Here is a 25,204-nt window from a genome sequence, read left to right on the forward strand (position 1 = left end):
AGTTCCTTATGCAGCTGACAACTGAAGCTATGTGGTCATTAATAAAAAAAGAGAAAAGGGTATTTATAACGTGTGTGTGTGTGTGTGTGTGTATATATATATATATATATATATATATATATATATATACACACACACACACACAAATGCTTTACCTTTCATTTATATTTTAAATTATAGGGGTTTTATTACAAGGTGAGGGTTCACATTTACTTCTACTTTTATATACTGCGGATGGGTGGCACAGCCTGCCTAGGCAACGTACTTGTATGGCGTGGCCTTTTTTCTGGGTTTGGTGTGCACATCTGATGTGATTGGGCACAGCACTCATTTGTCAGCAGATTTCAGCCAATGATATTAACTGAAACTTGCTGATCGGCTGTGGCCAATCACAACACAGAACTCTTTACACAGACAGCAATCTTCTCACTGAAATCAATCTGACTTCAGGGATAACAAGCTAGATGTGAGCAAAATCAGCCCCTATTCACTTGTTAGGTACACAGTTAGCGCCTTAATGTCCTCTTGATGGTAACCTCTTCCTAGCCAGTGTCATCAGTATAGTGTACAGTATTATTACTGATCACTGTATTAGTGTCACTAGCGACGTCTGTGTCCTTCCCAGCCAGTACCTGTTAGTGCCAGATTGCCACCACACTATCACAGACACACTATAAGTAGCTGACCACCACAATTACAAGTATAGCGTCTATAGCTGCGTACATTTCAGTATATATACCATAGTGTGTAGATGCTATAACTTTCACACAAACCAATTAATATACACTTATTGGGATTTTTTTTCTTACCAAAGGTATGTAGCAGAATACATTTTGGCCTACATTTATGAATATGTTGAATTTTATTGGATATGTTTTTTAACAGAAAGTAAAAAATATTGTAATTTTTTTTTTATATTTTTGGGGGATATTTATTATAGCAAAAAGTAAAAAATATTCATTTTTTTTCAAAATTGTCGCTCTATTTTTGTTTATAGCGCAAAAAATAAAAACCACAGAGGTGATCAAATACCACCAAAATAAAGCTCTATTTGTGGGGAAAAAAGGACGACAATTTTGTTTGGGAGCCACGTCGCACGACCGCGCAATTGTCAGTTAAAGCCACGCAGTGCCAAATCGCAAAAAGTGGCCCAGTCATTGACCAGCAAAATGGTCCGGGGCTGAAGTGGTTAACATCCGACTGAAAAATCTTAATTTCAAAACTGATATACTGTACATGGATTCATATTATATTTGAAATTCTATTTACTACATTATCCATTACTATCATCATTTATGAACTCATTTTACAGACATGCAACATATATTACAAACTATGTTCTGTGTGCATTTAATATGAGTAGCTCTGGGGTTCAAATTACAATGCTGTAATAATATATCATTTACTTACCTACTGCAGATACTTGTTTAGTTATAATGCCAACAATTATGAAGATGAAAACTTTCATTTCTACAAGTGTGTTCTCTTCAGTATGTAAGATGCAGATGCTCTCCAAGTTCAGATTTAGGGAACATCTCCTGCTTTTATAGATAAATGCTTCTTAATATAGAAGGAGGTGGTACCAAAACTACCTGATCTAACATTGTATAGTCTACGTCCAGTTGTCTATAAAAAGGTTATGACACTCTGGCTGGAGGGTTGCTACAAGGAGTGGCTGGGTTATGAGGTATATCGGCTTTCATCTTTTCTTGCAGGTAGACAGACGTTGGCCATTAAAAACAGAAAAATCTGTCATTCAAGAATGTAATGATGCATTGGAAGTTATTGCTTTGAACATGCGAGGACGCCAAACCTTTCCCCCAATGTCACACTTTGGCTCAAACATGTCAGACATTTTCTCAGTTATTCTGGCAAAATTATAAACGCAACACTTTTGTGTTTGCCCCTATTTATCATGAGCTGAACTCAAAGATCTACCACTTTTTCTGTATACACAATAGGCCTATTTCTCTCAAATATTGTTTACAAATCTGTCTAAATCTGTGTTAGTGAGCACTTTTCCTTTGCTGAGATAATCCATCCACCTCACAGGTGTGGCATATCAAGATGCTGATTAGACAGCATGATTATTGCACAGGTGTGCCTAATGCCGCGTACACTTTACCGTTTTTCATGACGTGAAAAAATGCAATTTTTTCAAATGGTCATTAAAAACGATTGTGTGTGGGCTCCAGAGCATTTGTCTCGACGTGAAAAATGGGCATTAAAAATTTAGAACATGCTCTAAATTTTCTCGTTGTTTTTCACGTTGTCGTTTTTCACGTCGGGAAAAACGGTCGTGTGTAGGCTTTAACGACGTGAAAAAACGAGCATGCTCAGAAGTAAGTTATGAGACGGCAGCACTCGTTCTGGTAAAACTAGCGTTTGTAATGGAGATAGCACATTTGTCACGCTGTAACAGACTGAAATTCACAAAGACTGAAAAGCGCGAATCGTCTCTCAACAAACTTTTACTAACATGAAATCAGCAAAAGTAGCCCAAAGGGTGGTGCCATCTGAATGGAACTTCCCCTTTATAGTGCCGTAGTATGTGTTGTACGTCACCTCGCTTTATTCAAGCATTTTTTTTTCATGATCGTGTGTATGCAATGCAGGCTTGACAAGAATCACGTAGAAAAAAAGTTTTTTTCTAGGACATTCAAAATGGTTGCGTGTACGCGGCTTTAGTCTGGCCACAATAAAAGTCCACTCTTAAATGTGTAGTTTTCCTGTATTGGGGGGTCCGGGGGGTCAGAAAACCAGTCAGTATCTGGTGTGACCACCTATTGCCTCACGTAGTGCAGCACATCTCCTTCAAATAGAGTTGACCAGGTTGTTGATTGTTGCCTGTGGAATGTTGGTCCATTCCTCTTCAATGGCTGTGCGAAGTTGCTGGATATTGACAGGAAATAGAATAAGTTGTCGTAAACGCCGATCCAGAGCATCCCAAACATGCTCAATGGGTGACATGTCTGGTGAGTATGCTGGCCATGCAAGAACAGGGATGTTTTCAGCTTCCCGGAATTGTGTACAGATCCTTGCAACATGGGGCCGTGCATTCTCATGCTGCAACATGAGGTGATGGTCGTGGATGAATGGCACAACGATGGACCTCAGGATCTCGTCACGGTATCTCTGTGCATTTAAAATGCCATCAATAAAATGCACCTGTGTTCGTTGTCAATAGCATACGCCTGCCCATACCACAGCCTCCACTGACCACTCGATCCACCACGTTGATATCAGCAAACTGCTCACCCAAAACAACGCCATACACGTTGTCTGCTATCTGCCCTGTACAGTGAAAACCCTATTCATCCGTGAAGAGAACACCTCTCCAAAGTGCCAGACGCCATTGAATATGAGAATTTGGCTACTCAAGTTACGATGACAAACAGCAGTCAGGTCGAGACCCCGATGAGGATGACGAGCATGCAGATGAGCTTTCCTGAGACGGTTTCTGACAGTTTGTGCAGAAATTCTTTGGTTATGCAAACTGATTGTTTCAGCAGCTGTCTTGGTGGCTGGTCTCAGACGATCTTGGAGGTGAAGATGCTGCATGTGGAGGTCCTGGGTTGGTATGGTTACACGTGGTCTGTGGTTGTAAAGCCGGTTGGATGTACTGCCAAATTCTCTGAAACACCTTTTGAGAAGGCTTATGGTAGAGAAATTAACATTCAATTCAAGGGCAACAGCTCTGGTGGACATTCCTGCAGTCAGCATGCCAATTGCATGCTCCCTCGAAATTTGCAACATCTGTGGCCTTTTATTGTGGCCAGCCTAAAGCACACCTGTGCAATAATCATGCTGTCTAATCAGCATCTGGATATGCCACACCTGTGAGGTGATTGGATTATCTCAGCAAAGGAGAAGTGCTCACAAACACAGATTTAGACAGATTTGTGAACAATATTTTAGAGAAATAGGCCTTTTGTGTACATGATAGATCTTTGAGTTCAGCTCACGATAAATAGGGGCAAACACAAAAGTGTTGCGTTTATAATTGTAATAATTAGTCAAAGGAGTTCTATGGTCAAAGTATGTCATGCATTGTTTAAAAGAAAAAAATATTTTGGGACTTTCAATGAGGCAGTGGCTGCTCATAAGCCAACGTCTCCATCCCTGGTAATTGTGTGTAGAGGGGAGGAGAAGGAAAAAGGGGAGGGAAGAGGATAGGACAGGTAATAACGTAAAAAACAAAGTAACCTTGGGACTGTAATTGAGACAACGGCTAGTAATATATACCAAGGTCTCCAGCCCTATTACTTGTAGGAAAAAGGGAAGCATAAATTGGGGGAGGGAAAAGGGGGAAAGGGGAGGGAAAAGGGGAAAAGAAGGGGAATAGGAATTGTGGGACTTTAACATGAAACACACCACCAGAATATAATGAATCAATTACTAAATTAAAATAACATTTATTGGATACAATAGAGCATACCAGGCAATGAACATTCATCACAATAGATACTGTACAAATAGTAATAAGCATGATTGGTAAATCACATAATCAATTACATATGACATAATGGTACCTATGATATACCATAATATGCATCACTGTATCAAAATTGATGTATATAATACAAAGTACAATAGTTACTGTAACAGAACATCAGTAAAAAGCTTGACGCATTTCGTAGATTGACTTCCACACATCAGGAGCAAGTATGGCCTGGGTATATCTGTAAATATAATAGGATAGAATACGCTAAATGGTAACTCAGTTCATATAGCAAACAGAGGTGGGGACGTAGAATAAAGTCCCAACACTCTTACCTATGGGTAGATTGACCGTTAGATAATGTAGATGGTAACCAACAATGTTGGCATCTGGGAGCACTGTGGGAAACATGATCATGCAATGGACATCCACTTTCACTAAGGACAGAGTAGCTGATGAGGACTTGGTTGTAACATCTGGGCAGACAACAGAGAAAGCCACAGAGTAAGCACAGGAAGTTTGGCATGCCACTCAATCAGTGATGGCAAGGTCTCTAAGAAGGGCCATGGTGCTCTAGGGAAAGTTACGCTGCAGGCAATTTCCAGGTTGAGGTCCTCTGTCTCACATGAGTAGGCAGCTACTAAATGCAGTCCCTTTTAGCTCTGAGGTGCTGGATTTGCAAGGTTGTAGGTGAAAAAGTCTGAAATTATAAGAGTGCAGGGGAACACAGAAGCACAGACGGGGAAATGTACTTGTGCAGAAAAGCAGGTAACTGACCCACATCATAAAAAAACAGACTTCTCCTTGCTCCACATATGGGATCTCAACCCCTACTATACCTCAAGTCCTCTCAAAAACCTGCACTGAGAGGAATGAAGGTATAGCAATAGGTGCCACAAGTACTTGCAGCCAGTACACCACCTTTTTATTTCAGCAGGCAAATTTTGCTACCCCAGTTGCTGAACCGTAGAAAAATAAAATACTGTCCCAGCCATCCACATACTCAGCGTCTAAATTTTAGCTTGGCCAATTTGCTAGCCTTACAACTGCTGCCTTTTCATCTGGTAGACTCTGCCCTCTTTTGTGAAATTGTGGAATGTGCTGTACCACAGTGGCAGGTTCCAAAAATAAATGTATTTTCACCTAAGGCTATTCCAGCTCTCTACTGTCATGTGAAAGGCAATGTTTTGGCCTCGTTGGACAGGGCGGTCAGCAGCAAGGTTCATATTACAGCTTACTCATGATACAGTAGGCATGGTCAGTGATGTTAAATTTACTTTACGGCGCACCGAGTAACTCTGCTGGCAGCTGGGAAGCATGCAGGACAGGGTTCAGTGTTGGAGCTTGTTCCGCCACCATGCCTCCAAAAAGCTGGTGGTGATTGTGCCATATCTGCCTGCTCCACCCCCTCCTTTTCTTATTCCTCTATGGCCTCTTCTGCTGAATTTTCCTCTGAAACAGCAGTGCTCCCTAAGCGTTCAATGGGCTATGCAAGCAGTCAGGCTAAAAGATGCCATGCAGTGCTTCAGTTGGTCTGTCTAGGGGACAGGAGCCACACTGAGGCAGAGATTATCTCAGCTCTGCAGGGGCAGACTCAGAGATGGTTGAAGCCATGGCAGCTTGAGCCAGGAATGGTTGTATGCGACAATGGCACCAACCTTCTCTCCGCTATCTGACAGGGACACTTGACACATGTTCCATGCTTGGCACATGTCCTGAATTTGGTGGTGCAGCATTTCTTGATGTAATCGGCGCTCTCGTCGCCGTATTGCGTTCCACGCTGGAACGCATAGGGCGACCACGCACTGACGTCATCGCCCGGCGCCGCGTGCGTTCCAGAGTAAAACACCGAAGTGCCAAGCGTAATCAACGCTCCATTCGGCACACATGAGTGGCTCCTATAAACAGCACAGCCTGTGCACTACATGTTGTTCTATTATTGTCGGCCGTAACCGGACCACACTACAAACAAACTACTGGCAATATACCCTCAACTGGATATCAGTGCAGCCTGGATACATGCCATCTCTAAGTTCCACGCTGCCATCCTTACTGCAGTTGCTGGGGACACCCTAAGATATCACCCACCAGGAGACACTCCATGACAGAATCCCATTGCTGCTACAATACTCTCCTTACTGAAGAACTCTCATCCTCTGCAAACGGATAAGTACCATTACTACCTTACACTTATTGCTCTAAAATTACCCGGTTCACATATAACTTTACTAAGTACTGTATTTGAATCTGGCTCTAGTTTATACTACTGCATGGTAATCCCAAGCAGCATTGCTTGGGATTACTTACTGTGCCTTCATGTAATAGTTGTGGAATATCTTAAAGGGACATACACTCTTAAACCATTTAAGCTACAGTTGCCTTTCTATCTGCATACAGTATTTTCATATGCTACGTGCTTGACATTTGTTCTTTATAGTATACGCCCTCCTGGCTGTAAGTACCGAACATGTTCGCTATACCTTTTTAATGCTACGGGTTGAAGGTATGTTGTATTACCTTCTCCCTTAGTAGCTCAATGCATTCCTATATGTGAGAGATATTATGTAATGAACCCCAAAACTATTTTTCTCTGATTAGAGTGACGCCTGGGGTCCAGTACTGAAAATCACATTACACAGAGAAGTGCATTGAAATCTTTTCCCTTACCGCAGTTGTGGTTCACTCTCGTTCACCGTAGTTTTTACAATACTTGATTAGATGGAAGAATTATGGTATACAAGATGACTCTTGGGCAGATTCAGCTGAAGTACATGCACCCACTTCATGTAATAAATTCCATTCTAGGTAACCTTCACCTATTGAGATCCCCAGGAGGGTATCCCTTAAGAGGGGGGTTGTGTAATCGGCGCTTTCATCGCGGTATTGCGTTCCACGCTGGAACGCATATGGCGTGGCGACCGTGCACTGACGTCATCGACCGGCGCCGCGTGCGTTCCAGTGTGGAACGCGGAAGTGCCAAGCATAATCAACGCTCCATTCGGCACACATGAGTGGCTCCTATAAACAGCACAGCCTGTACACTACACGTTGTTCTATTATTGTCGGCTGTAACCGGACCACGCTACAAACAAACTACTGCCAATATCCCCTCAACTGGATATCAGTCCATGCCATCTCTAAGTTCCACGCTGCCATCCTTACTGCAGTTGCTGGGGACACCCTAATATATCCTCCACCAGGAGACACTCCATGACAGAATCCCATTACATTTTTTTTTTTTATGTTTTTTTCATTATTTTTTTTTGTTATTCTGTAGCTTTAGCAATTCAGTTATTCTGTAGCTTTAGCAATTCAGCTATTCCATACGTTTTTTGACTTTTGCATACTTTCAGCTATTAAAATAATTTTTGTGTATGACAAATAAATCTTGTGGGCGTGAGAGCAATTTATAGAGAAGGAACTAAGATCATTTTTTTAAGGCTCTGTGCTCTAGCTGTGACATCATCCACTCTAACCAGCCCAATAGACACTATTTAATCAATAACATTTCTGAAATGATCACTAAACTTAAACAGCTTTTTCACAAAAACTGTAAAAGATATCAAACTGAAAAGATATATCTGGATAGCTGAATATTTTGTGAACATTTTAAAGTTTAATTGGTGTGTGTAGGGGAAAGTATGAAGAAGCTGAAACTTTTGGGAGCAGAAGAAGATTTTAAGAATTTGAAGCATGCTCTCATTAACTTCAATGTTAAAAGTATGCATAAGCTAAGCATCAATAAAATAATTTTTGAAAAAAATATATAATTTTTGAAAAAATATATATAATTTTTGGAAAATATATATATCATTTTTTAAAAAAATATATACAGTACAGACCAAAAGTTTGGACACACCTTCTCGTTGGAACCAAAGATCTCAAGTTTGGACTCATCAGACCAAAGCACAGATTTCCACTGGTCTAATGTCCATTCCTTGTGTTCTTTAGCCCAAACAAGTCTCTTCTGCTTGTTACCTTTCTTTAGCAGTGGTTTCCTAGCAGATATTCTACCATAAAGGCCTGATTCACACAGTCTTCTCTTAACAGTTCTAGAGATGTGTCTGCTGCAAAAGGTGGCTTCTTTGAAGAACCTAGAATATGAAATATATTTTCAGTTGTTTCACACTTTTTTGTTATGTATAATTCCACATGTGTTAATTCATAGTTTTGATGCCTTCAGTGTGAATCTACAATTTTCATAGTCATAAAAATAAAAAAAACTCTTTGAATGAGAGGGTGTGTGTCAGGGAAGGTTCCCCCTGCTGGTGTTACTGCCTGGTATTTGGCGTGCAGTACTGTGGCCCACCACCAGGTGTCTCCCGACAGTCTTGGACTGTCGGGGGAGTTCTTCCCTGGTGGTGCTATGTTATCCTTGGGCTGCAGTACTGGCGTCCACCAGCGGGGCGTTTTTGGCAGTATGGAGCATACAGCCCTTCCTGCGTTCAGGTGTGACCTGAATGCAATCAGCACGCCTCTATAAATACCCGGCGTGTGTAATCACTCCTCGCCCTGGTATCGTCATACCTCCTGGACCTGAGCCTGCTATCTGGACTCTGTTTCTGTTCCCCATCCTGAGCTTATCCTGGACCCGTTCTTCCCTTTGCCTGTTTACATTGGTTCCTGTTCCCTCTTGGATTCCTGCCCCGCAGCCTGTCCATCCATCTGCTCCCTGATCCGCTGTGTTCCCATCCTCACCCATCTACTGACCTCCCATGTGTATGACCTCGGCTTGGCTCGTTTATGAATACGGTATTCCCCTTTATTTGTACATACTGTTTGTCGTTTTATTGTGCACTGGTGGTTCACACATTTGTAAATAAACACCTTTTATTTCACTACTCACCTTGTTTGGTTCCTCTGTGCGGTCACACAGTCTGATCTACCAGCATTCCTGACAGTATACCAGGGCCATCCCTTGATCAGACGTGATTGCTTTGAGGAACCATACTGGTGTAGTGTGTGGCTCTAAAGATGGATTTCAATGAAATCATTTACTATTCTCTGCTGGCAGAGGAGGATGAGGAATATTGTCGCCAGGTTTTTGAGGGATGGACAAGTGACCAGCTGATGGAAGCCATCCGATCAGCCCATTCGATGGTGGATCAGGGTTATATGTTTTATGATGATGTTCAGGCATTAATCCGTTTGTGTGTAAAGCCAGCTCTGTCATTTATTCCTGATGGCAGTGACGATTTCTCTCCCCCCTTCAGTCATGACCAAGTTGAATCCCTGGTGTGGTTATTAGAGGATGATCTGGCGTCTTTTGATGAGCATTATTCCTCCTGTCCCCAGCAAAAGTTGTCTGAGTGCATTAGTTCTGTGCAGTCTCTGATTAGACAAGGTGTGTGTGAACCTGCTTTTGTTCAGCCTGTGCTGCAGGCATGGTCAGATCTCCTGATTTCTGCCTTTAATCCACCTGTTTCCAACCCTGCCATTAACCACTCACCTTCCCAAAGATCCATCTGTCCATCACCAATGGCAACCCCAGTCGAAGCTCAGTATACACTGCTTCCCACCAGATACCAATATCCAGTCTCTGCTCCCTGTACCTATCCTGCATACAACCCATCTGTCTCTTCTCAACCAACCTGCTCCAGTCTGCTTGCATGCCAGCTGAACCTGATTCTGCCAAACCTCTACCTGCTATGAGGCCAGTTTGCCAGCCTGATCCTGTATGCCAGCCTGAAGTTGCTGTGCCAGTTTGCCAGCCTGAAGTTGCTGTGCCAGTTTGCCAGCCTGAAGTTGCTGTGCCAGTTTGCCAGCCTGAAGTTGCTGTGCCAGTTTGCCAGCCTGTTTCAGTGCCATCTGCCCTGCCTGTTTCAGTGCCATCTGCCCTGCCTGTTTCAGTGCCATCTGCCCTGCCTGTTTCAGTGCCATCCGCCCTGCCTGTTTCAGTGCCATCCGCTGCCCAGTCTGAGGTGTCCCTGCCCGCTGCCCAGCTCGAAGACCCGGAGTTTGCTACCCAGCTCGACGACCCGGAGTTTGCTGCCCAGCTCGACGACCCGGAGCCTGCTGCCCAGCTCGACGACCCGGAGCCTGCTGCCCAGCTCGACGACCCGGAGCCTGCTGCCCAGCTCGACGACCCGGAGCCTGCTGCCCAGCTTGATTTGCCCCTATCTGCATCCCAGCTTGATGTACTTTTTGCCCAACTTAAGATTTCTGTACCCGCTGCCCAGCTTGAGCTGCACTTTGCCCTGTTAAAAGTCATGGACTTTCATCCCGCCCAACCTGATGTGACTTTATCTGCTGCCCAGCTTGACACCACGGACTTCCTCCAGCAACATCTAATTGGAGCGTCCGGAGGCCGCTCCTTTGGGGGGGGGTACTGTCAGGGAAGGTTCCCCCTGCTGGTGTTACTGCCTGGTATTTGGCGTGCAGTACTGTGGCCCACCACCAGGTGTCTCCCGACAGTCTTGGACTGTCGGGGGAGTTCTTCCCTGGTGGTGCTATGTTATCCTTGGGCTGCAGTACTGGCATCCACCAGCGGGGCATTCTTGGCACTATGGAGCATACAGCCCTTCCTGCGTTCAGGTGTGACCTGAATGCAATCAGCACGCCTCTATAAATACCCGGCGTGTGTAATCACTCCTCGTCCTGTTTCTGTTCCCCATCCTGAGCTTATCCTGGATCCGTTCTTCCCTTTGCCTGTTTACATTGGTTCCTGTTCCCTCTTGGATTCCTGCCCCGCAGCCTGTCCATCCATCTGCTCCCTGATCCGCTGTGTTCCCATCCTCACCCATCTACTGACCTCCCATGTGTATGACCTCGGCTTGGCTCGTTTATGAATACGGTATTCCCCTTTATTTGTACATACTGTTTGTCGTTTTATTGTGCACTGGTGGTTCACACATTTGTAAATAAACACCTTTTATTTCACTACTCACCTTGTTTGGTTCCTCTGTGCGGTCACACAGTCTGATCTACCAGCATTCCTGACAGTGTGTCCAAACTTTTGGTCTGTACTGTATAATTTTGAAAAAATAATATAATTTTTGAAAAAATATATATCATTTTTGAAAAAATATATAATATCATTTTTGAAAAAAAATATGTGAATTTTTTTTAAACATTTTTTTTTTGAAAAAATAATGATCATTTTTGAATAAATAAATAAATAATTTTGGGGGAAAAAAAACATTAAAACCATTCCTACTTTTCCAACTATTCTCACTTCTTCAACTTTTTCTTATGGATTTAAGCTATCGATCAGTTAGCTTTAGAAATTCATCTATTTAGCATTCCCACGGATTTTCTGCAGGAAATGCATTTTCTAGTTTTAATTTTATTATTCTGTACATTTTTTTGGCAGAGCGAAACGAATAACAATACTGGGAATACTTGGAGAGCATTCCCACTAATTAATAAGAATAATAAAAAATGAATAACAATACTGGGAATGCTTAGAGAGCATTCCCACTAATTCCCACTAATTAATAAGAATAATAAAAAATGAATAACAATTCTGGGAATGCTAAATACCTTTCCTTTTCAATCTGCAGTGCTGTAATTTTCTGTAAAATGTAATGCAGTATGGAAACTTGGAGTACAGAAAGCTCCCCCAGGAATTAAATTTCCTGCTTGTGTGGTTGACTTATTGCTTTTCCCAGAAGTCTGCACCAAGATACAAGTCAAATTTCGGCAATCCCCAGCAATAAAAGCTGGTGAGATACTCCTAAAGGTACATTTTGTCTAAATGGATGCACACATTGCAACAGCTGATTGATCAATAACAATAAAGTGCAGCGCAAAGACATATATATTAAACAATAACACAATAGGTGATCAAATAAAGTGTACAAAAATATATAAAAATATATATATAAGTATAACTCTGATAATAACACAAAAAGAAATCCATAAAGTGCATCAGTGAAAAAAGTCCAAAAGGTGCTCCAAATAATGAAGTGACTAATTGTGATAAATCTCAAAATCTGTGATCAACAGGAAGGTTCCTCCACCAATAGCTAAAGATGGCCCCTCACCTCAGCCATTCGACCATGGCTAGGTCACAAAACTTTTGAAAAACCTCCAAGGTAAGTGTAAGGACACGTCCAAGCTTTAAAGGTTACCAGCAGGCAGCAGACGGCTCAGCACTCCCAAAGACCACGGAGAAATATATAAGACAAAAAGGGGGACAGACTAGTGCTCTCTGTCTTAAACTGGATTTTAATAAGTAAAAAACCAAAATAAACTCACATATTACAACACTCAGAGCCGAGTGTGAAGCGTAGCAGCATTTTGTACTTTTGTACTTTTAAGAATTTTAATAAATAAATAAATAAATAAGCATAACACGGAGCTCCAGGGCTTCCGAATCTTTACACAGCTCAAACGTCAGCGTTGGGTCGGCGAGCGCGGGTGACGTCACGTCAGCTGATTGATAACAGAATGTTTTTTTTTCTCAACAAAAGTGAAGTTACTCTTTAAGTTTTAAGGTTAGGTAGGTTTTTTTTACATGATAAAGTCCTTCGATTTTACAGAAAATATATCTAAAGGCTTTTTTGTTTGAGTTTGCTTTAAAACTGGCGAGGGGGTATTAGGTTAATGAATGTAGCAACCACTACAAATTGTGACTAATTAATGAATGCCATCATTTTTATGCTAATATTAAAGTTCAAGGACCGATGCTGCCAATAGTGATTCTTGTTATCTTGGTCATACCCAAAAAATGTTAATAAGAGGCCCAACAAGCAAACACCATGCTTATGCTATTGTCTAATTTTAGTTTGTTTTTTCAAAATCACAGCACATTGAAAAAATGTCTCAGAAATATGAGAACGTGAGAAAATGGACGTCACAAGGTTTTATTACAATTGTTAAAATAAAACTATTTAACTATTTACATGTTATGTACTGTATGTCTTAAGGGCATCACATGCCATTGAAACACAATGCAACATGCTGCTTACCTATAGTAATTGTACATACAGTATGTGAAATACCAACACCTCAGCTGTGATATTTAATAATTACATGTCATGGTTAGCATCCTTTTCATACAGTGGTCCCAGTAGTAAGTCTATTAAAAGGTCCACCTTAAAAAAAAATAGCCAAAAAGGCTAAAAAACTAAAATTGTAAAAAAAAAGTATACTTACCAGAAATGGCTGTTGCTAGGCAGATCGTCCTAATCTGCCACTTCCTCGTCCGCGGTGATCTTCTCTCTTCTCCTTCTCGCATTTCCTCCTGGGAAATGGGGCACGCTGTCTTCTGGAAACTGTGTGTCTCCCAGAGGACAGCCGCCCATTCACAAAGCGTCGCGCAACTCGCGCATGCGCAGTAGGAAATGGGCAGTGAAGCCACTAGGCTTCGCTGCCTGTTTCCCTTAGTGAGGATGGCGGTCCTGACACATGATCCAGAGGGTGGATCGGCCTCGGGTGGCCAACATCGCGGGCATGCTGGACAGGTAAGTGCGCTTATTAAAAGTCAGCAGCTACAGTGTTTGTTTTTTTGTTCCAGCTTGACTTCCACTTTAATCACTTGACCTCTGGAATATTTACCCCCCCCTTCATGACCAGGTCATTTTACTTTAACTGACAATTATGTGATCGCGTGACACTATATCCAAATAAAATGTATGGCGTTTTCTTTTGGTAGTACTTTACCACTAAGTTTTTTATTTTTTTGCGCTACAAACAAAAAAAGACCGACAATTAAAAAAAAAAATATATATATACACTGTATATATTTTTTACTTTCTTCTATAAAACATATCCAATAAAAAAAATGTAAAATCTAATTTCTTCATAAATGTAAGCCAATATGTATTCTGCTACATGTTTTTGGTAAAAAAAATCCCAATAAGCGTATATTGATTGGTTTACACAAACGTTATAGTGTCTACAAACTATGGGATATATTTATTTTATTTTTATTTATTTTATTTTTATACTACCGTATTTGCCGGCGTATAAGACGACTGGGCGTATAAGACGACCCCCTAATTTTCCAGCTAAAATTTCAGTTTTGGGATATACTCACTGTATAAGATGACCCCTCACTGTGCCATTATACATGCCTCACTGTGCCATTATATATGCCTCACTGTGCCATCATACATGCCTCACTGTGCCATCATACATGCCTCACTGAGCCATCTATACATGCCTCACTGTGCCATCATACATGCCTCACTGAGCCATCTATACATGCCTCACTGTGCCATCTATACATGCCTCACTGTGCCATCATACATGCCTCACTGTGCCATCTATACATGCCTCACTGTGCCATCTATACATGCCTCACTGAGCCATCTATACATGCCTCACTGTGCCATCTATACATGCCTCACTGTGCCATCTATACATGCCTCACTGTGCCATCTATACATGCCTCAATATGCCATCTATACATGCCTCACTGTGCCATTCCATTCCCTGCCTCGACGATCTCCCTACCTTCTCCTGTTTGCAGAGTATGTCAGACGGCGGCGATTCCATTATTGAAAAGCCGTGCCTCCTCCTCACTGTGCCATCTATACATGCCTCACTGTGCCATCATACATGCCTCACTGTGCCATCATACATGCCTCACTGAGCCATCTATACATGCCTTACTGTGCCATCATACATGCCTCACTGTGCCATCTATACATGCCTCACTGTGCCATCTATACATGCCTCACTGTGCCATCTATACATGCCTCACTGTGCCATCATACATGCCTCACTGTGCCATCTATACATGCCTCACTGTGCCATCTATACATGCCTCACTGAGCCATCTATACATGCCTCACTGTGCCATCTATACATGCCTCACTGTGCCATCTATACATGCCTCACTGTGCCATCTATACATGCCTCACTGTGCCATTCCATTCCCTGCCTCGACGATCTCCCTACCTTCTCCTGTTTGCAGAGTATGTCAGACGGCGGCGATTCCATTATTCAAAAGCTGCGCCTCCTCCTCAGGCTATTACGTGATAGGCGGAACACTAATTTTCCCATCAGAGCCTCTGTTCAGTGTTCCGCCTATCACGGATGTCCTCTCGTTCCGAGGCCGAGGCTGAGGATGAGAAGGCATCCATGATAGGCGGAACACTGAACAGAGGCTCTGCTGGGAAAATTAGTGTTCCGCCTATCACGGAACAGTCAGAGGAGGAGGCGTGGCTTTTGAATAATGGATGGCCGCCGTCTGACAACAGGTACCCGGCGTATAAGACTACCCCCGACTTTTGGGGCATGATTTTGGATGCAAAAAGTCATCTTATATGCCGGAAAATACGGTAGTAATGGCGGCGATCAGTGACTTATAGCAGGACTGCGATATTGCAGCGGAAATTGGACAATAACTGACATTTTTGACACTTTACAGGAACCAGTGACACTAATACAGTGATCAGTGCTAAAAATATGCACTTTCACTGTACTTATGACATTGGCTGGGAAGGGGTTAAACATCTAGGTGTGCCTAGCCAGTGTTTTTGTGTACATACACAGTGTGCTGCTTTCACTAGGGGAAGAGATTGATTTTAGTCCTTGCTTTGCAGAGGCACAGAATACTTCCCTGCATAAGAGATATTTGGGTATGAGAGCAACGGAATCAGCCTACGATGTGGTAATTATAATTAGATTATAGTCAGGACTAGTGGTTAAAGGTAAAGGTGAGCCTTACAGTGGGTCTCTAGAGAGATAGGTCCATCTATGGGAATGTTCAAAAGGCCTTCTGTGAGGCTAGAAAGAGGACTTTGAGTTTCAGTAGCCCCTTGGTGGGACCTAGTTGGGGTTCCAGGATATAGACAATTGTGCCTATGTTGAACTTTACTAATCAGATATGGACCAAATAACGTAGTTTTACGGCGGCGGGTCGGCTCGGCTGCGCAAAATCACGTAGTATAACGTGATTTTGCATTGCAGCGAGTGCCAGGCAGGCGCGATCACCGTCGGGCACCTGCGATCGCTCGTTACAGAGCGAAAACCGGGAGCTGTGTGTGTCAATACACAGCTCCCGGTCCTTTCAGGGGGAGAAATGATCGATCGTATGTTCATACAATGTATGAACAGCGATCTGTCATTTCCCCTAGTCAGTCCCACCCCCCCTTCAGTTATAACACAATGAGGGAACATAATAACCCCTTCCTCGCCCCCTAGTGTTAACCTCTTCCCTGCCAGTGACATTTTTACAGTAATCAATGCATTTTTACCTGCTGATTACAGTGCTGCTATAGGAGGTCGGTTTCCGGCTCTACACCTCGTTCTTTCCGTGCCTCTGCTTCTGGAGTGTATAGCGTTGGACAGAAGATCCATGCTGTCACTAAAGTCACTGGGGGCTGGTTAGTCGAGCGGCACAAAGAAAAGGAGAACGGTGGTGTGCAAGTTCTTGTTTCAGTTTCGGCTGACAGCTGACGGCTGACGGAGATCTGGAGCCCATGGTAATCTCCTGGAGCCTGGTGATCCCGCGAGACATTGTGGCCCCACGTGACCTGCGTCAAACAACAGCGGTTGCTCAGTAAGTAGCAGCCGAGTGAAAGACAGGCGCTGAGTGAAAGACAGACACCGGTCCCGAGTATAAGACAGGACCTGGAAATATTACTCAAGGGACATATATAGCCTCTCGTTTGTCCCTTCCTCCCTTCTGCCTCCCCTCTGCCCCTGTCGCTGTTCTTGTCATTTCTATGCTATTTCCATGCTTCATGGGGGTATTTTGGGAGTGAAAGGAGCAAGGAAGAGCTTGGTGTACCGGTATCACAACAAGGTGATATAATAGGAGCAGGCACCATATGGCATTAAACTATAAATTGTCACACTAATATGTCCAAAAAGCGTGAAGAAGAGGAGCAATTAGTCCAACGCCATCTACTTCAAGAAGGAACCCAAGTTACCCGCTCCGCAAAGAATCAGGCAGTACAACCACTCCAGGAAGGGAGCAAGAATACTCGAGCTGCAAAAAAGTTGGAACGCTTTGCCCGAACCACCCTATCGCCAACGAAGGGGATTTATCACCAGCAACCAGCCCAAGTAGGACCTGCAGCGGATCGGAAAAGCCAGGGCAGGGGTCAGGCAGTGGCTAGCCCAGCAGTGAAGTCCAGCACGAAAACAGTGAGTACTAAAGGAGCGGGGGGGAACTACAACTATAACTGCCGTATTAACCCCTGTTAAGCCAGCTGAGGCTAGTATGGAGGGAGCCTCCATGGAAAGGGAGGAAGAGCCCACACTGTGTGACCTTTTGCACGCCATTAATGCCTGTAGGGACTCAATAACTGGCCTTGATGCTAAGCTGAAAAGCATCAAGGGAGAGCTTCTCTCAATGGGGGATAGGGTGAGTAAGACGGTGGAAAAAATGACTGTTTTGGTGGAGACACTACAAAACAGATTATAGCGCTTACATCCAAAAATGACATTTATCCCACATAGATGATAAATGATATTTACTCCCACATAGAGGAGTTTATCTCCCATGGTTGAGACACAGGTTCTTTCATTCTATTTCTAGGGTAGGACCCACTAATTCGGGGTACTTTGTCGCAGTAAGTAGGCTTAGCACTATATGACCATATAGTGTGACCAAACTCCCGTATTTTTGAATATGTTCAGTTTTTTTTTTATCTGCTTTAGCCTTCCAATGCTACTTACTGTTATGGCCAGCTATAGATGGGGGCAGTGGACATGTTTATGCTTCATCTGTGGTGTTTATATTGGTCCATTAGTGCACCAACACCTTTGCAGCCATTGTGCTACATGCTGGGTGCTTGGTGTGCTCTTGTACCTTTAAAGGAGGGGTGGCTTCCCTTCAGTTCACCTGCCCCTGTCTATCCATTAAAATGCATGTGCCTCCACTGTGGGGATGCTCATTGTTTAGTGTTAGGACCACAGATATTGCAGGGTGCCTTGGCGCGGCTCTGTGGCTCATGCATGCGTTTGCAAATGCGTGCGGACCGAACCCCTGTTTTTAACGCATACTGTAGACAGGTTAATTGGTTTTCTGCAAGCTGGTCGGTAAGTAGGCTTGGTTTTTCCCTGGGCATTCCCCAGGTTTTTGTTATCTGCTTTAGCCTTCCAATGCTACTTACTGTTATGGCCAGCTATAGATGGGGGCAGTGGACATGTTTATGCTTCACCTGTGGTGTTTATATTGGTCCATCAGTGCACCAACACCTTTGCAGCCATTGTGCTACATGCTGGGTGCTTGGTGTGCTCTTGTACCTTTAAAGGAGGGGTGGCTACCCTTCAGTTCACCTGCCCCTGTCTATCCATTAAAATGCATGTGCCTCCATTGTGGGGACGCTCATTGTTTAGTGTTAGGACCACAGATATTGCAGGGTGCCTTGGCACGGCTCTGTGGCTCACGCATGCATTTGCAAATGCGTGCGGACCGAACCCCTGTTTTTAACGCATACTGTAGACAGGTTAATTGGTTTTCTGCAAGCTGGTCGGTAAGTAGGCTTGGTTTTTCCCTGGGCATTCCCCAGGTTTTTGTTATCTGCTTTAGCCTTCCAATGCTACTTACTGTTATGGCCAGCTATAGATGGGGGCAGTGGACATGTTTATGCTTCACCTGTGGTGTTTATATTGGTCCATCAGTGCACCAACACCTTTGCAGCCATTGTGCTACATGCTGGGTGCTTGGTGTGCTCTTGTACCTTTAAAGGAGGGGTGGCTTCCCTTCAGTTCACCTGCCCCTGTCTATCCATTAAAATGCATGTGCCTCCACTGTGGGGACGCTCATTGTTTAGTGTTAGGACCACAGATATTGCAGGGTGCCTTGGCGCGGTTCTGTGGCTCACGCATGCGTTTGCAAATGCGTGCGGACCGAACCCCTGTTTTTAACGCATACTGTAGACAGGTTAATTGGTTTTCTGCAAGCTGGTCGGTAAGTAGGCTTGGTTTTTCCCTGGGCATTCCCCAGGTTTTTGTTATCTGCTTTAGCCTTCCAATGCTACTTACTGTTATGGCCAGCTATAGATGGGGGCAGTGGACATGTTTATGCTTCACCTGTGGTGTTTATATTGGTCCATCAGTGGACCAACACCTTTGCAGCCATTGTGCTACATGCTGGGTGCTTGGTGTGCTCTTGTACCTTTAAAGGAGGGGTGGCTTCCCTTCAGTTCACCTGCCCCTGTCTATCCATTAAAATGCATGTGCCTCCACTGTAGGGACGCTCATTGTTTAGTGTTAGGACCACAGATATTGCAGGGTGCCTTGGCGCGGCTCTGTGGCTCACGCATGCGTTTGCAAATGCGTGCGGACCGAACCTCTGTTTTTAACGCATACTGTAGACAGGTTAATTGGTTTTCTGCAAGCTGGTCGGTAAGTAGGCTTGGTTTCTCCCTGGGCATTCCCCAGGTTTTTGTTATATATTTTTTTTTATTAGCCTTGCAGGATAAATGTCATTTTTGTATGTGTGCGCTATAATCTGTTTTGTACTGTCTTTGTTCTTATAGCAGCACCATCTTAGATGTATAGCATTTTAGGGTGTGCCCCCCAAGTATGTTTTTGTATTTTGTATAGACTCTGACCAGGTCTCTTGGGCTGGAGCACCCCTCCCCCTCTTCATTACCTCACATTAGTGGCCACCAGTGTATAGGAAGAATCCCTTCAGTTCTCCCACATAGAGGAGTTTATCTCCCATGGTTGAGACACAGGTTCTTTCATTCTATTACTAGGGTAGGACCCACTAATTCGGGGTACTTTGTCGCAGTAAGTGGGCTTAGCACTATATGACCATATAGTGTGACCAAACCCCCGTATTTTTGAATATGTTCAGGTGTTTTTTATTAGCCTTGCAGGATAAATGTCATTTTTGCATGTGTGCGCTATAATCTGTTTTGTACTGTCTTTGGTCTTATAGCAGCACCATCTTAGATGTATAGCATTTTAGGGTGTGCCCCCCAAGTATGTTTTTGCATTTTGGAGGAGAGACTTAGTACTGTGGAGGATGATCTACTCCCCCTTAAACAAGTAATCACCAGGATGAAGAAATAAATGGATATACATATGGCTAGAATTGATGAATTAGAAAACAGAAATCGCAGAAATAACGTTAGGCTAATGGGTATGCCTGAACAGAGTGAGGGAGCTAATGCTATAGCATTCTTGGAAGGATGGTTCAGGGAGGTCTTCGGGGCCACATCTTTTTCACAATTTTTTGGCATCGAACAGGCTCATCGAACCCCCTTTAAACCTCGGCCGGCAAACAAATATCCTAGGCCATTACTTATCAAAATGTTTATTTACATTGATAAAGTGACTTTGCTCCGGAAGGCCAGAGAAAAAGAAGATATTTTTTTCAAAGGGGTTAGAATTTCATTGTATCGGGACTTCTCCCCAGAGCTGCAGAGACGAAGAGGAGAATATGTCCTGGTCAAACAAATGCTTCAGCAACACAAACTTGCTTATGCGTTACTTTATCCTGCACGCCTGTGAGTGATGGCAAAGGGTGGTGCACAATTTTTTGATTCCCCAATAAGTGCAGAAAGGTGGCTTGAGGAAAATAAGAAAGATCTTTAATTCTCCATGGGATACAGGACAAGTGAAGATTGGACTGGCTCTGAGATTTGCACTTTTTTTTTTCTTTTCTTCTCTTTTCTCTTTCAGATTGCACAATTTAGCAGTAGTTCAAGTATTTGTTCGGTTTAAGAGAACTCCCGCTAATCCAAATAGGTGGGGTAGCTTTGAAAACATTTAATACTAGGTATATCTCCCATAGTAGTTGAATAAGCACTGAAAGAAGCACTAAAGTAGCACTGAGTATTAATTAAAGGGGATGGGGAGGGAGGAGGTAGTTGAAAAAGGGGTATAGATGTATGGTAGAGGGAAGGAGAGAATGGGTATGGGTGGTATAGGGAGGTATGTTAGAGGGGAGGGGAGGAGTGTGTGGAGTATTAAGGCCATAGGTACAACCCCAGGGATAGGCCTAGGTGGGCCAAGGGGGGGAGGCTGGGAGGAAAAATGGGGGGAGGGAGGTTTGGGGGGAAGGAGGGAGGGGGGAAGGGTTAGGAAGGGGAAGGAAGAAAAATGACAAAAACTACAATTAAATAGCGATCTACAAATACACTTACAAACACCAGGGTGCTTAGGTATGTTTCATACACACACCAAATGGCACAGGAGTACTGTATTTGATAACAGAAAAACACGATAAACATTAGGTTTATTCTATGAGGGGTTAGAATTTCATTGTATCGGGACTTCTCCCCAGAGCTGCAGAGACGAAGAGGAGAATATGTCCTGGTCAAACAAATGCTTCAGCAACACAAACTTGCTTATGCGTTACTTTATCCTGCACGCCTGTGAGTGATGGCAAAGGGTGGTGCACAATTTTTTGATTCCCCAATAAGTGCGGAAAGGTGGCTTGAGGAAAATAAGAAAGATCTTTAATTCTCCATGGGATACAGGACAAGTGAACATTGGACTGGCTCTGAGATTTGCACTTTTTTTTTCTTTTCTTCTCTTTTCTCTTTCAGATTGCACAATTTAGAAGTAGTTCAAGTATGTGTTCGGTTTAAGAGAACTCCCGCTAATCCAAATAGGTGGGGTAGCTTTGAAAACATTTAATACTAGGTATATCTCCCATAGTAGTTGAATAAGCACTGAAAGAAGCACTAAAGTAGCACTGAGTATTAATTAAAGGGGATGGGGAGGGAGGAGGTAGTTGAAAAAGGGGTATAGATGTATGGTAGAGGGAAGGAGAGAATGGGTAAGGGTGGTATAGGGAGGTATGTTAGAGGGGAGGGGAGGAGTGTGTGGAGTATTAAGGCCATAGGTACAACCCCGGGGATAGGCCTAGGTGGGCCAAGGGGGGGAGGCTGGGAGGAAAAATGGGTGGAGGGAGGTTTGGGGGGAAGGAGGGAGGGGGGAAGGGTTAGGAAGGGGAAGGAAGAAAAATGACAAAAACTACAATTAAATAGCGATCTACAAATACACTTACAAACACCAGGGTGCTTAGGTATGTTTCATACACACACCAAATGGCACAGGAGTACTGTATTTGATAACAGAAAAACACGATAAACATTAGGTTTATTCTATGACGCACATACACTTTAAGAGTATTTTTCTTATCACGTCAATTAGATGGAAACTTTTAAGTTTGTTTTTTCCTTTTCTTTTTTTTCCTCTTGTATGTATAAGCATAATTTGTTTATGACAATTCTCAATGAATAATGTAACAAAAAAGGGTGTACTACTTATGACATGGAATGTCAGGGGATTAGGGGATAGGGATAAAAGAAATGCAGTGTTTAAATATTTTGAAAGACTGCAGCCCCAGATAATATGCCTGCAGGAAACGCATCTGCGGCCTGTCTCTATCCACCTGATGCGCTCACGTAAATATCCAACGCAGTACCATTCTACATATTCCTCTTATTCTAGGGGGTTAGTGTAATGGTTTCTGCTAATGTTTTCTTTGAATGTAATCAACAACAGGTGGACGAAGAAGGCAAATATGTTTTCCTGCTATGCAAACTCAATAGGTTAACATGTATCATTGCTGCAGTCTATGGGCCAAATTCTCAAAAGAGATACGCAGACTTAACTCAAGTTTTCTAAATTTACACGGCGCGTATCTTTGCGCACGATCTTCAAAACGAGTTAAGCCCAGATTTCCGTATTTTCAGCCGTACCTAAATTAGTTACACCTGCGCATCCCCGGGCGCAAATTACGCTAGTCTCGCTGCTGTTTTTGATAGGCAAAGATGCAAATGAGGGAGTTAGGGCGATTCTCAAAATTAAGTGTGTGCGCCGTATTTTCCACCCTGTGCGCACCTGTTAGTTTCCCTGACTAAATTTCCACATTATAAAACCAGCCCTAATTTTACACATGCCGTGGAAGGGTTTGCTGTAGGTAGTGACTAGAGCTTAGAGCTATAGTTGAGAAGGATCTGTCTTTAAAAATGCCAGGGGCATCTATGATTCTGACGGCACTTGCCGCCTTACAGGCACAAAGGAGGAGGAGGGCACAGAGGAGGAGGATGAGGGCACAGGCGAGAGTTTATCGGCCACGGCGTGATCTTTTCCAAATGCCAGATTATGAGGTGTATGGCAACTACAGGTTTGATAGGGAAGCCATCCTGGAGATCACCCAACTTCTTCAGGAGGATCTTATCACCCCAACCAGACGCTCCCATGCCCTGACACCTCTACATAAAGTGATGGCAACCCTCCATTTTTTATCCAGTGGCTCATTCCAGCGTGCATCTGGAGGTCTGGCTGGGATGGTGCAGTCGACAATGAGCCGATGTGTCCATCAGGTGGTCCCTGCCATACTGCGGCGCATGACCAATCAATTTGTGAAGCCCACCCAGGAGGAGAAGCGTCTGCAAGCCATGACTGACTTCTACAGCATTGCTGGCTTCCCAAGGACCATCGGGGCGATAGACTGCACCCATGTGGCACTACAGCCCCCCCATGAAACTGAACACCTGTTCAGAAACAGGAAAGGCTGGCATTCGATCAACGTCCAGATGATTGTAGATGCCCATGGCCTCATCTGGCACGTTTGTGCCAAGTTTCCAGGGTCGTGCCACGACAGCTTCATTCTACGGCAGACCAAGATCTACCAAGACTTGGAGAAGAATGTGTATGGAGACAGCTGGCTGATTGGTGAGTGACATTGGTGTCAGGTATGCCCCCCATGATGCAGACATCACAAGGGGCACATGCATGACTAATATCCTCCTGTCTTTTCCCTTACAGGTGACTCTGGATATGCGTTGGGACTCCACCTGATGACCCCCTTTAGGAACCCCCAAACACCCGGAGAACGGAAATTCAACGAGGTGCACATCCAGACCCGGGCAATAGTAGAGCGGACATTTGGCCTTCTCAAGTCCAGATTCAGATGCCTTGACAAGACTGGGGGTACACTCTTGTATTCCCCAGACTTTGTCTGTCAAATTATTGGGGCATGTTGCATCCTCCATAATTTTGCTCTGAGAAGGGGCCTGCATGTTGAGTTATGTCCTGACCTAACCCCCCACCCAGGCAATCCCCCCCCCAAACCCCTCTACCCGGTCTGCTGAGGGCCAGGCAATAAGGAGACAACTGGCTGAAGGCATCTTTGCCCAGTAAATGGACCCTAATTATCTTTATTTTTTTGCTTTGCCAAGAAAAAATCACAGAGATTATGTGACCTTTAAACATTTTCTTTGCACATAAAATGCACATTACTTATATGTCAATGAGAATGTCTTTTTTGGTACAAAACGCACATTAATTATCTCACAATGAGAATGCATGAATGCACGTCACTGTGGTCCCTAGCACAGACACATCACATGCACATCGAATTGGATTAGATCCAAGTACCCCCCCCCTTTGGTACTTGGGAGCAGTAACGCCCCGCCACGGCTCCAATTATGTCACTGTGCATTCATACACCACTTCTCCCTGGTCCTGGGGATCCCTAATCCACCAAAACTGAGGGTGACACCCTTATGTTTTCAGGAATGCCACCCCCCCCCACATTCACACATCATTCACACACATAAACCAAATCATAAGTACAGTTAAAAAAAATATATATATATCAAAAGTACCCCTGCAACTTAATGATGTTGCCGAGTGCTCCTTCTTTGCTGCCCACGGGCACGGGCACGGCCACGGGGACGGCCACGGCCGACTGGGGGATCTTCACAGGGGGGGGTCTGTGCAGGGGAGGGAGTATTTTCATGGGGGGGGTCTGTGCAGGGGAGGGAGTATTTTCATGGGGGGGGGTCTGTGCAGGGGAGGGAGTATTTTCATGGGGGGGGGGGTCTGTGCAGGGGAGGGAGTATTTTCATGGGGGGGGGTCTGTGCAGGGGAAGAAGGAGCCTCCCC

At 43.9% G+C, this 25,204-nt stretch overlaps 1 protein-coding gene across 1 annotated transcript in view; it reads right to left on the bottom strand.

Moving 5' to 3' along the window:
* LOC120927313 (pancreatic secretory granule membrane major glycoprotein GP2-like) overlaps positions 1 to 1,603 on the bottom strand; it is a 40,386-nt gene extending 38,783 nt beyond the window's left edge. Inside the window, exon 1 of the mRNA XM_040337896.1 lies at positions 1,411 to 1,603. Within this exon, the coding sequence (XP_040193830.1) occupies positions 1,411 to 1,468 (58 nt within the window). The 5' untranslated portion in view covers positions 1,469 to 1,603. The remainder of the gene's footprint in view (positions 1 to 1,410) is intronic.
* Positions 1,604 to 25,204: the final 23,601 nt, after the last annotated feature.

Source organism: Rana temporaria, chromosome 2, assembly GCF_905171775.1.
Source record: "Rana temporaria chromosome 2, aRanTem1.1, whole genome shotgun sequence".
NCBI classification, from domain to species: domain Eukaryota; kingdom Metazoa; phylum Chordata; class Amphibia; order Anura; family Ranidae; genus Rana; species Rana temporaria.